Source organism: Atta colombica, unplaced genomic scaffold (assembly GCF_001594045.1).
Source record: "Atta colombica isolate Treedump-2 unplaced genomic scaffold, Acol1.0 scaffold88, whole genome shotgun sequence".
Taxonomy (NCBI): Eukaryota; Metazoa; Arthropoda; class Insecta; order Hymenoptera; family Formicidae; genus Atta; species Atta colombica.
The window spans coordinates 1,265,745-1,279,391 of NW_017259581.1; the positions used below are offsets into that span (position 1 = coordinate 1,265,745).

The 13,647-nt window shown below is 38.2% G+C and overlaps 1 protein-coding gene across 5 annotated transcripts in view; it reads right to left on the reverse strand.

Moving 5' to 3' along the window:
• LOC108693167 (serine/threonine-protein kinase tousled-like 2) overlaps positions 1–12,008 on the reverse strand; it is a 58,282-nt gene extending 46,274 nt beyond the window's left edge. The window contains exons 1-2 of one of the 5 annotated variants that reach the window (XM_018201961.1): positions 9,805–12,008; positions 3,976–4,354 (exon numbers count right to left, since the gene is read on the reverse strand). In XM_018201961.1, coding sequence (XP_018057450.1) covers positions 3,976–4,006 — 31 coding nt within the window. In that variant the 5' untranslated portion in view covers positions 4,007–4,354; positions 9,805–12,008. The remainder of the gene's footprint in view (positions 1–3,975; positions 4,355–9,804) is intronic. The other 4 variants (XM_018201960.1, XM_018201959.1, XM_018201958.1 and 1 more) reach the window with 4 other exon arrangements.
• Positions 12,009–13,647: the final 1,639 nt, after the last annotated feature.

Genomic DNA, 13,647 nt, shown 5'->3' on the forward strand with positions numbered 1-13,647 from the left:
CAATAAAAAAGTGATAGTTACTTCTTTTTGTATCAAATAAACATATGTTTACATTTGGTAAATATTTAATTAGTACTATTCAAACAAATATTTATTACAATTTATTAAATTCTTTTTCAGAGTAGTTGAGATAAGACCAGAATTCTGATTGATACGATCAGAATCTTCTAGTTCGTTTTCAACCAGAAAGGTTTTCTTATCAGAGTACGAGCTTCAATTTTCATAGATTGGTTTAACAAGGATCGTCCCTCTCTCTTCTGTTATCAACACGTATACACGAGTGAATGAGTCGCACTGCTCGCCGTTACTTTCGAGAATCACTGCAATCCGTTAAAGACATTATACACGTTCACGATGCGTGACCGGCCGTTGCGCGTTACCAAACGGCGCAACGTTGTTTTGTTCGTTGGATGTTTAACGATCTTTTTCCATTCCGCGATCGCGATCGGATCGCAGGTAATAATGGCGCCGCGCGTTCGGACTTTGGATTCGACGGGAGAAGTGAGAAAGTGATGGGATAATTGATCATATGTCGCGGTATGCAACAATTAAAGCCACTTCGGACCCACTATGGACAGCTCGGAACGCATCTGGCCGTTGAATAAATCCGAGCGGGTGAACGCGCTCGCTCGCGCGAGTGCAGTAGCGCAGTCATTGAACTCGTCGTCGGCCACAATTTTCATGTAAAACGGGGGCAAGGCTATTTTATTCGTAGTGCCTGGGATAGGCGAACGTACTCGCCGAGTAAGAAGATAGACAGACGCGGTTCGCCGAGGCGCAAGTTTTAATTGTGCAATCGAAAACAATGCGCGACTTTTACGACACGGCGTGTAACGTCGCGCGACGAATCCGAGAATATTCGATTTCGTCGCATTAAAAGTATTTAAAGAGGCCCCTATTCTGTAGCTCTTAATGACAGTAACGTCATACATATATCGTTATACATTGTCTTCTACCCAGCTTTTTTTATCATGTACGAAACCTACGCAACGTAATTATATAGTGTTGACAATGTAATTACATAGTGTTAAATTAGAGTCGTTAAGAATATAGAATGGAAACCTTACTGTCGATTCAATCCCTTCAGAATCTGTATAGATTTTAATGTACACCAAATTTGTCGACATTTATCCGTTGAAATTATTTCATTCTATCGAGATCAAATGTACATAATATATACGTTGAAAAAATAGAAAATCAAAATTTGAAAAAAAAATTAATTATTTAATATGAATTATTTATTTAAAGTGCTTAAATCAAATAAAAAAACATTTTGTTAACATTTTTGGTTCTAATAAAATCAGATCTGGAGGGATTAACGTACACGCGCAGATTATCCTAACTGACGTAAAAAACTTTTTATCCGTCGGCCTCGCTACCTTTGCGAGCGAACAACCGGCATCTTCAGCTTCGCGTGCGACGTTTACATCGGAGAAGTGTCACGACTGGCAACGGTTGGAATTTCATTCGTTCTACAAAAGGCGCGGAGAAAGCGAGGCGCTAGCAACAATGTGAGACGTTGCTCAGGATATTTCGCGAACGGTGATTCTACCTACACGGCGAATGCATTACTCGCGCGTCCATCAGCCGAAACTTCTGCATCCTTCGAAAAAGTGTGCCACACGATCATCTCCAATGGCATGCTGTCGCGATGCTGTCGAGAACCGATCAACTTGTTGTTTGCCGGACAATACTGGAAACGCGACAGAGATTGTTGAGAGTAACACGAATTTTATCGGTGCTTCTCTCCATAACTGGCGACATTTGAGGGATGACTAATTAATATGATTTCGGAAAAATCTATTATTCCGCTTAGCCGCTATCACGTTTCTCGTTGTGACAAAAACGAGAAAAACTATCGCGTTTGATCAATGAATGCGCGAGTGCAACGCGGGACGCAGCGGTTCGCATACTTCACGATAATCATCGCATTCCTGCGTAAGCGAGTATGCTGTAAGAATTAAATACATTGTTTTCAATATTCAATATTTTTATTCTCTTGTATATGTCGATACAATGTACTCTCCATTCTCCGCATTTTCCCTTTGCGATAAAACGAAAGATATTAGTCGGTTAACGTTATAAAACGCAATAAAACGGAAGGTATTAGTCGAAATGTTCAGAGTTGTCACGTGGTTTATAAGGGGTGTCTTTCATTTAGTGACACAAATATCGTTCTGTCTTTATTACGTGAAATACAAAGAAGGATAGAACGTTTATATTGACTTGTGTCGTTATGTCTCTAAATGGAAAGCACCCAAGATCTACAATTAGTGGGGATTTTATGATGAAATCGGTCACACTGGATTAGTACATTAAAAAAGCTGCTTTATATTTAAATAAATAAAAGAACAATGAAAATATCTATAAAGCATTTAAATGTAGTAGTATAATATAATCAACTTGGACAATGAAAATAATATATTCTGTTAATTAACGCAATTATATCGCATTATTTAATCGTTTAAAATATTTATATGCTTTTACATTGATAAAAAAATTATTAAATTTCAATATTTTTTAAAATAATATTAATTAAATGTTTATGTATAAATAAATATAAATAAATAAATATTTCAATAAAAAAATGGTAGTCCAATTAATTCTTGTATACAAATAAATATATGTTTACATCTAGTAAATATTGAATTAGTACTATTCAAACAACATTTATTAAAATTTAATACGTTTATTAAAATATATTACTAAACTTTAGTACATTTTTTTCAGTGTACATTTAACTTTGCTAATTTCATGTAACAGTATTAATTTAGTATGCACTAATCTAGTGTAGGTAATGCAAGTGACTGAATTCGCTATTATTCTCACAGGAGAAAAAGCTCTCCCTTTTGGACACTCAGCTAAATAAAACGGCAAACTGGATTTATGCCTGTTTCTATCAATGTAAATTAATTTTAATCTCGATTTAACTTACATTTTACCTTTTTTTCTAATTCTGTAAATTAAAAAAGGACAAAAAGTAAACTGAAATTAAAGTTAATCTACTGGACATCATTAACTTCCGTGAAGTTGGCATCTTATTGTCAAAATTTTGATATAATTAATAGAGTTCTAGAGTTCGTGATAGACGATTAAATGGAAAAAGATAATTTAATACTTAAAATATTAAAAATAATGTAAAAGTATGCGATGCCAATTTCGTCGGTTATGAATTCTCTCTTGAATAAACTCAACAATTGTTTAGAAGATACTCTTAAGATAGCGTGATCGAACAGGGGTCAACTGAGATCTTCAATATAATATCTCAGTGAATGTTGAAAGATCGACACGATGAAGAGTTTACAGAACAGAGTTCTCTCGGGCGAAACAATATCAAGCGAGCAACTGAAAATAATAAGACGGTAAACTTTCTGAGATAATCATTTTGCAACTTTGTGATCATGCGAAATCAGCGAAATCACTCGCGAGGAATACGTTATCATCTTTGATATTTTCAACACATAACGAAAGATTTCAAAACAGTTTGCCTATCGCCTACAACGTTTTCAAGGCTATTTTCGTATCTCGAGAGTATTTTTATGCACAAGGTGAATAAAAAATTACTACCAATACATTTATATATACGGCTTAACTATGTTGGAAAATAAGTTTTTGCGTTTGTCGAAGTGGCACCATCAGCGTTCGCATCTCGTAATATACATATACATAAACGTAATTGAGCTGCCAACTGATGGTGTGTCCGCTCCTCGGTTGATTTATCCTCGCGTTACTTATCTAATCTCGTGTATTATAAGACCGAAATAACATCCGTATTTTCATACACCGGGCGTCCCGAAATTCTCCTAAAGCGAGAAAACATAGGAATATCCCATTTTCGTCTCAGGGAGAGGATCTCAACCAATCCGCTCGATGTTTTCGTTAATTTGCCCAAGGGATTGATGAAAGAATTTAAAAAAAAGAGAGAACGAGCGAGTTGCAAGAGAAAATGTGCAATGTCGATTAAAAAACACTTACCACCACCAGAGTTCCAGCAATTATCAGTCATCCCTGTTTATCCATCTGCAGAGTTGGCACTACATTATAATTACACTGATCCAACTCGCTCGAATGTCTCGCGGCACGTTGGTCCTTGACGGCGACGACGTCGTTACGCGCGCCGGATACACTTTTCATGAGCCCTAGTGCCGCCCGACAAAACTCTCAGCTCCGCCGCATCGCTTTACACCAATGAGAGCACCTGTCTCATTATTGATCTCACACTACACTCTCTCGATCGCCGATGTACCGGGTGGGCCGCACCGCGAAGACCATCCGTAAGGTTTTCGCGCACTTCCGATCAACACCCGGCCACCCGGTGAGCCACTTCCGGCAACGGTACGCGAGGATTTCCTTTCTGTAACAGTACAATCACGCGCGTCTATAGAACCGCCAGGAACATTGCGTTCCTTTTGTTTTTTATGAGCCGTTTTTCCGATCAGGCGAATCGCAAACTTGCTCGATCATTATTATTGGCTGCGTTCGGCAGAGAAAGCAGCTTTGCAATTGTTGTAAAATTTTTTAAACCTATTCTATAATTTAGTAAACGTAATTGTAAATGTAGTTGTAAGATTTGATCAATCGCAATCGAATATTCTTCTCATTTTCGATTATGATGAGTATCTTATAACTATGCCTATGCAACTAGAAAATAGGCTTTTAATTTGATTGGTTTGTTTAAGCGGCGCCTATAATGAGATTTAAGGCATAAAACTTAAGCTTTTTAAGCCTGAAGCCGTAAAAAATTTACCACAGTCGAATGTGAGGCCAATAATCGACTATTAGCGTTTTTCACTGGAAAAACTAGTGTAACGCCTGTTCAATTGAATGTAAATTAATTCACATATTTTTAATGTTAACAAATAATTTAATTACATATTCCTTATTGTTGTGATAACCTCATAACCTTAAAAAGGATTAAATTATTTATTATCAATGAAAAAAGGATAAATTTGCACTTAATTGCACCAATGTTGCAATAGTTTTCTCAGTGGAAAATGCTATAATTAATATATTTCTTATGACCCAAGGCTTAAGTTTTGCACCTTAAATTCTTATTATAGACGTCGCTTTAAATTCAGTGAGGAACGAAAAGTGAAACCTTAAGATATTTTTCCTAAAATCTGTTTTACTGATTATTTTTCAAGTAAGTATTGAAATTTTTAACTGCCTTTACACAGATTAAAAAATGCTTTTTCACAATTAAAATATAAGTTCGATCGAATTTATGCCAAAAACAAAAAATTGAAAAATCAATTTTGTCAGTTTCTGACATTTGGAGTAGAGATTACATAAACAAATAATTGAGTTCTTAGAATTAGGCTTAGGTATCTAATATAAAAGATTAATTAGAAAATTTGTATGTGTACATGCGATTGATGTAGCAGAGTGTAGTGATGTCAATGACACATAAATCGTAGGTATGCAAATCCTACTGAATCGGTAAAATCGACTTTAGAATCCTCTTAAACACAATAAAAAGCGCACAGAGAAACAGATTTCATCCTATCGGAAATGTGTATTCTAAAGTGTGATCCACTTAACGATACAAATGCTTTGTTGACTAATAGAAGAAAGAATTTTATTCCCAGAATTGGCCAAGAAAGCACTTGCGTGTAAATATTTACATAATTACTGGAAAGAATTCTGATTGTATTAATTGGAATTTTGATTAAAAATTGAACAAACCAGAAATGTTCTAAATCAATTATAATTCTAGCTGAAAAGCAGAAATCTGCTTGATATAAGAATTTTCTGACTCATCCATTTTCGACCAGAAATTTTTCTCAACACGAAGTAGATCGCAACCTAGTATACACAGTTTCTATTGCCTGTTTCATTTCACTTTGTTTTAAGCCTAAGACGCATATTAAAGAAGCATATTAAAGAATTTTACAACAGTCGCGAAACTTCCTTTTCCGCTGAACGCAGCCATAGTTCGAGCGAGTGCCATCGAACGATTATCGATCGGCGGCTACTTCGAGAGACTCGCTTTGCGGATTTGTTCGTCCCTGCGAAAAGACACGCGCGTACGCCGTGCAATGCGCCGTGTTATGCGTTATGAGCACCGTTATCCCCTTACAATCTACCACGTCATTGTCCTACGACGGAAATCAGAAGTTGGCCGAACGGATCGATCGTACTGACGAGGCGAGTCACCGATCGCTTCTCAAATTAGTCCTCGGCCGCGCGGAGAGTGTCCGTCAACACGGAATTCATTACGATGGACAATGTATGTTCCGAGCGTACACTGTGTCGTCCAAGGAATACATGAATACGAAGGCAAACGAAAACCCGGGAGAAAATAAACCGATGATCGACGGTGGAATCGACGCGCGCCACTTCGCGCGTTCTCGAGTATATCCTCATCTGCGAACAGGCCCGAATACGCGAGAGATTTTCACCTCGAGAATAATTTCTCCATAGATATGTCTCATCCGCCGTAATATTGGAAAGAAAGCCAAGATCAGCGAGAGCAAGAGGAAGAGGGGATGTGCTACTACGTAAGAGTGTTACTACCAGGTGCAGCAATGCGCATAATGGAGTCTGCATTCGGCAGACTCCATCAGCTGAGTGAATGCTCGCTGTTATTAGTATTCTTCTAGATCATCCAACCAGACTTGTAGGGCCGGTATTCATACACTGAAAAAAAATTTTCTGAATCTTGTTACAAGTAATATATGTTTACATTTTAAACAGTAACAATAATTAATAAATAAGGACTCTCGGATTTTAAACAATATAAAAAGATAAATATAGTAGACTAATGAGAGTCAGCAACGATAAATATCGGCGCAATTATTTAGTGAACAATCAATAATCACATATTGGATTGATGTCTTCTTTATTTTGAACGTTTCGACTTTCTTTGGAGTCCTCCTCAGCAAGAATGATACAAGTATAAATAAATCACATATCCATAATGTTTAAGTCACTCGCAAATTGACAAAGATGCAGCGTTGTTAATCATCACAGAACATAAAGCATTGTAGTGAAGCTTTGTTGAACATATTAAAACTTAAAAAGTAGAAATCTTAAGATCAAATATAAAAATCACACATTTTTAGAACACACGTTCGTGTACGACAACGTGTCACTCAGATGATTTACATTTTAACACTGAGAAAAAAATGCTGTTAATTCAATTAAAGTTTATATTATGGGCTGTCATTAACATAATTAATTCATGTATATTTATTGACATAAAGGCCTTGATTATTGAAATAATAATTTATGTCTTTATGTCAATAAAAATATACATGAATTAATCACTTGTGTTAGTGACAACCATAATATAGACTTTAATTGAATCAACAAGCATTTTTTTCTCAGTGAATATTTATTTGCAATAAAGAAATGTTTATTTGGAATTATTCAAGAAACAAATTACTTAGATTCAGAAAATTCTTTTTTCAATGTAGTCAGATCTTATATTCAAGTCATCTTAAGTAATCTTAAAAAGTCACGAACCAATCAGAGGATTGCGTCTTAAGACAATACTTATGACAGTCTTGAAGAAGACTGAATGGATTATGAATACTGTCATTAGATCTAGAAGAATACATCTCACTCAACTGTTGAGTTTACTGAACGCAGCCAACGGCATGATAAATCAGGAACCCATCCCGAATACACGAGCGCAAAATTCGAATATTAAAAAAATATAACATGAAGGATTTTTCCGTTTGCTGTCTATTAGGTTTATTTTTTATAACTGCATTGAGAAAAATTTCTACTAAAAATGAACATATCAGGAAAGATTCTGATTGATTCTGATCAATCAGAATTTCGATCATTATAACATTGACACCTGATTATCTCTAGAATTATCTATAAAGAATTTAATAAAAGTATTTTGATTCGTTCATTTTCAAGGAAATTTTTTTTCACAGAATAGTATATACTTTTTGTACTTAAAATGAAATAAATACAATACATATTTTAAAAAATAATACCATGCAATGTCAATATAATTGTCACTATTAAATAGATTTTAACACTAACATGATATGGATTTACATGGATTCTCATGGATATTTTTTAAAGTGTACACGTTCGAAATTTAGAGAAAGAAAAGCGAGAAGGAAAATTCTAGTATACAATTTAGGACAAGTATTATGAAATTATTCGGAATAAATTTCAATTGAAATTATTCCATTTTCTCTAAAAAATACAATAAAAATCTAGAGAATAATTAAACGATTCCAATTGGAATTTATTCCGAATAATTTCATAACATGCATCCAAAATAAAAGACAAACCTATTTTCTAAATCGCGATTCTCTTTCTTTTTTCAAAATGACAAGTTTGATCTTAAGATCGGTATTCATAGTTTTTTATTTTAAAACCGTTTTAATGCTTAAGATGCTAAATATATACATGCACATATACATACAAGCCTCTCTTAAGCCAGTCTCAACTGTAGAAATCGATTATGAATACCGGCTTAACTAATGTCTTAAGATATTAATACACTCTGCGATTGGATCATGACATTAAGACTGTTATTTAAGACGGTTTTAAATACAGGAATCAAGTATGAGCAGCTTGAAAAAGTGAGAAAAGTGCAGCGGAAAAGAATGACGCTCGAAACCTTTGCGAATCCGAAGGCGAATCCTAAAAGAGGATCGGTGAGATGAGGTTATGTGCCGATGTAAACCAAGGGCGCCGGCATTTTCGAGGGCCGCTCGGATTTAAGCCCGAACTACACGACGGCACGCGACATTGCGCTCAATCGATTCAAGCGAATTTCTATCGTGTGCCGGAACGTAATGTAGGAATAGAAAAGTCGCTTAAATCGAGCAACAAGGATTCTCTTCCGAAATCGTGAAGATGGCGTTGATCGCCGATAATTAGAGCTCCTTTCCTCTATCTCGAATTACGTCGCAGTTACATCGAATCGTACGAAAAATATGTTACGATCGTTCCTTTTTTTTTCGCGTGAATCGTGTCTTATTATCATGGTTCGTCGCGCTTTGCTTCTTATTAAATCTGAGAATCGAATGTATATTTTGAAATGAGGTGAAAATTACAAAAGTGACCAAAAAAGTCGTTACAATATTTATAAATTCCGTCCGCTGTACTTTTTACATTCAGTACTCTTTAAAATCTTTAAGTTGCGTCTGCAATGAGATTTTAAGGCGTAAATTTTAAGCTTTAAGCTCTAAGTCGCAAGAAATTGACTAATCACAAATGTGAAGAGAATAATAGACTATAATTATAGACGCCGCTTTAGAGTGAATCTCACTGTAAAGAGTCTCACTGTAAATCTCACTCTCAAAGATTAAAAAGCTGCTCATTTTCAAGACAGACTCAATTTTTACTCTTTAAAGTGAGATTCTATTCTAAAAAAATTAGAGTATATCTTTGCTTTAGTTTTCTTCAATGCTCTAATATATATTTATCTCATTTTAGTGCGAAAACTATTCAAATTTCAAGAGTAACGCGAACATATGATTTCATTGATAAACAACTAGTGAATTTGTTCACTTTGCTAATTTTCATCTCATTTCAAGATATGCAATCAATCCTCTGTTGTTTTTAGCAGTTAACCTTGCAAGGTTCTCTGTTGGAGAGAAAAAAAAAGAGAAAAGACGAAACGGTACAAGAAGTTCAACTGAAAAAGAGGCAGGCCTATTGGCCCCGATATCGGTGTCGACAAAATTACAGCGCAACAATACCGACCGCGTAGGCGCCGGCTTTGACTAAAGAGAGTAAGAGAGCAAATTGATCGAGACAGCGGAGACACGGTCGGCGACGACCAACCGTTTAATCTCGCCGATCGATCCGATCCTTCGCGAATCCAACCTGCAATGCGATCCACCCTGGGAATCGACATCCGCGGCGTGAGCACGAATTATCAGCCGCGATTAGCTCCGGTCGCTTGGTATCTCCAACAGACTTCAAAAAAACCGCTTTCGAAAAAACGGCTCAAGTTTGCGTGATAGACGCGAGAGATCCGAACGTGAGAGACGAGGTGAGGCGAGACGAAACGAGACGAGACGAGGCGAGGCGGCGACAACAACGGCGACGACGGCGACGGCGACGACAAGGCGATGGCTCGGGTCGTCGAGGCCTGCCTGCCTTCCACCCTTCGTCCCTCCCTCTTCTCTCCCGCAGCCGCCTCCCAGTCTTCTCGCGACGTCCAGCCGGAGACTTGGAGGTTACACACAGCGAGTAAATCGATTCACCGCTCTCCAAACTAAACCGCACTCGTCGAAGATCCGAAGCAGAGACGGGAGACACGACCGTCCCCCGGCGAATGTGCGGCGCGACTCACTTGTTTCTTCCTTCTTTCTTTCTCCTTCGACTCCTTTTATGTACTCCTGTTCTTCACTCTTCCTTCCACCGGTCTCTCGCGTTCTCGCGAAAACGACGCGATTACGAAGTAAACGCGCGGCGATAGGGGGTCAGGCCTCTCCGTGTTCTTTTCACTCAGCACCGCTGCTTCCGTTTTCTTCCCCCGCACCCGTCTCTCTCTCTCTCTCTCTCTCTCTCTCTCTCTCTCTCTCTGTCTTCCGCTCTGCCTTCGCTCTCTGCCGTCCTTTCGTCTCTCTCTTTCTCGTACACGCGCGGCAAGGCAGCACACTTCCTAATATGTCTGCTGTCTCTCTCTCGCTCGCACGAGAGCGGCCGTTTTCTTCTTTCTCACACTCACAGACGGAGAAGCGAAGGCCTGGTCGAAGTGGCGACACGCGCTCGTGAAATTTCGTGACTTCGCCGAGCAGCACGCGCCGTTCACCGCATCTCTCGTCGCATATATGATAGACGCGGACAAATTTCCTTCCCTCTCGCACCTTCTTGTTCTCCCTTCTCTTTTTCTTGTCGTCCTTTCTCTCTTTCTCTCGTTCTCTATCAATCAAGGAGGGGAAGGTCTCTCTCTTTTTTACGATTTCTCTCGTCTTCGCTGTCCTTCTCTTTCACGGCATAGCGTGCTTCGTTTATCGGAAGAAAGGAGGAAAAACTCATCTGGAAGATGGCCGCCGCCTGCCAGTCACCGATTTATCCCTCTCTCGCATGGCGCACTCTTTTACGACGGGGACCACCGCGAGCCACCCGGGGAGACCGCAGGCTCACCGCGGTCACGATGCACCGGGTCGTTAACTGCGACACTGACAGACGGCGGAGGGGAGGGACTGGAGAACCGGGAGACTGGTACACGATCACACGACGATCACACGACGACGACGACGACGATAATGACAACAACGACTACGGATACGACACAATAAAAACACGATGACACGAAGCGGAAATCGTAGGATGCCGGTAAACGCGCGGCGCGTCTCGCGTCGGCCGCACTCTCGCTCGCTGGCCCGACAATATTCGTACTAAAAAGCTCACCTCGGTTGGAACCGTAACGCACTCTCTTCTCGATACACAGAAGCGCAAACACGAAGGCACTCACCGCGGACACACACACACGCATACACACACACCACACACACACACACACACATACATACACCACGTAGCACGCGCGAGCGGACGCGCGCGCGCGCGCGCACGCGGCCTCGTACGTGTATACACTATGCACTGCAGGCACACCGCGCATCAACGGCACAGCGCGGAGCAGAGCGGAGCGGAATGGATACGGAGCGGAGTGGCGATGAGACCAGACGAGATCCGACGGTGGTTCCGCGGAAGATGCGCGCGCGCGCGCGCGGAGCACACCAAGGGATTTTTAATTAAAAAAAAAAAAAGAAAGGATGACACGGCGCCGCGTCCCTCACGGGCCTTTTACATATATATGTTTTCCTCTCCTCTCCTTCTTTTCTCTCTCTCTCACTCACTCGCACGCGCTCTCGTGAATCGTGAACGAGATCTCGCGGTTGAATTCGCGCGCACGCGACCAACCTCATACACGACGACACCTTCGAGAAATAACGCGTGACCGTCACGACTGTTTTTTGTTTTTTTTCGCTGACACTACTTTCACGACGACGACGGAATTTTAAGAATGACGACGGCGGCGACGGCAACGACGACGACGACAGTGACGTTGCCAGTCACACACCATGGCGTTCGCACGGCCTCCTCTGTCTCGCTCCTGCAAGCCGAGCGGCACCTTACGGCGCTTCGGCTATTATCGGTGAGCTACGATGTTTATTCGGCAGCGCATCGGCCGACCAGTCACGACTCGCGGCGAGATCATCCCCGGTTCTCGCTTTCGTTTCCCTAGCTGTCCCGTACCGTGCCGTATCCGCTATGCGATGCGGCATGATTTTAAGGCTGCGTTCACACCGAACTGAGGTTTTGTCTTACGCGCTAATTATTGAACAAGTATTCAATAATTGAATAAAAATTTAGGCACAAACGCGTAACTATAACGCGTAGGTATAAATTATCGGCGATTAAAAGATCTTTACTGCATTGTGTCTCAATAAAAAAATAAATATCTATTATTTCTACCAATATTGATTAACTTTGTGATTTCGGTTTATTTTTTATTTCTTTCTAATTCCTTGAATTAGAAAAAGTGATAAAGAGTAAATGAAATTGAAGGTAATTTAAGGTCTATTCTTTCTTGAAAAAAACGTTCTGAACAAATATAATTTGTTACATTTTAATTTATTGTATCTCAATAAAAAAGTAAATATCTATTATTTCTATCAATGTTGATTAATTTTGATTTCTGTTTAATTTATTTTTTATCTCCTTCTAGGTCTTTGAATTAGAAAAAGAGATAAAGAGTAAATTAAATAGAAGGTAATTTATAAGATATATTCTTTCTTGAAAAATGTTCTGAACGAAAACAAACATCATTTGTTACATTTTAACTTATTGTATCAATATAAATCAATTCAAAATATTATTTGAAAAAATAAATCTTAGATTGATTTTAATTTCAATTTTAATCTACTTTTAAACTTCTGCCACACAATTTAGAAGAAGATAGAAAGCATGTTAAACATTCAAATTTTTTTCCAAAAAAGCAGACCTTAGATTAACTTTAATTTCAATTTATAATCTTTCTCTACTCTTTATCTTTTCTTAAAACTAGAAAAGAATAAAAATAACATAAACATTTAAAACTTCCTTCGAAAAAACATAGAATTTAAATTAATTTCCATCTCAATTATAATCTATTCTTTACTACTTTCTAATTCTTTAAATTTAGAAGAGGATAAGAAATTAACATTCAGAATATCTTTCAAAAAGAACAGACCTTAGATTAAGTTTAATTTCAATTTATAATCTACTTTTCATCTAATTCCTAGAATTAGAAAACGATAAGAAGTGAAGCATTCAAAAATATTCTTTAAAAAGAATAAACTTCTACATTGATAGAAATACACGATTAACATTAACGATAATCCGTCGTGCAAGAAGGACCACCTGAGAACATATTTAGAATTAGATATATTATTTTTTAATATTTTGGCAAATGTTGGTACTACAGTCATAGAATACAATTACAATAAGTCGTTCCCCAGATCGTGTGACGCTCTGACTCCTTACATTTTTTTCGTAAGCTGTACAAACGCGTTTTATAAATATAGAAAACATATTCAATTATATTCAACTTGGTGTGGGATGGAGAGGGAAGTTTCTTAAATAACTTCACCTCGCGATAATATAATATCTAAAGCTGTGCAAATCACCGAATCATTCTTTTTTTATTTCTTCATTTTTTTGTTTCGATCGCTA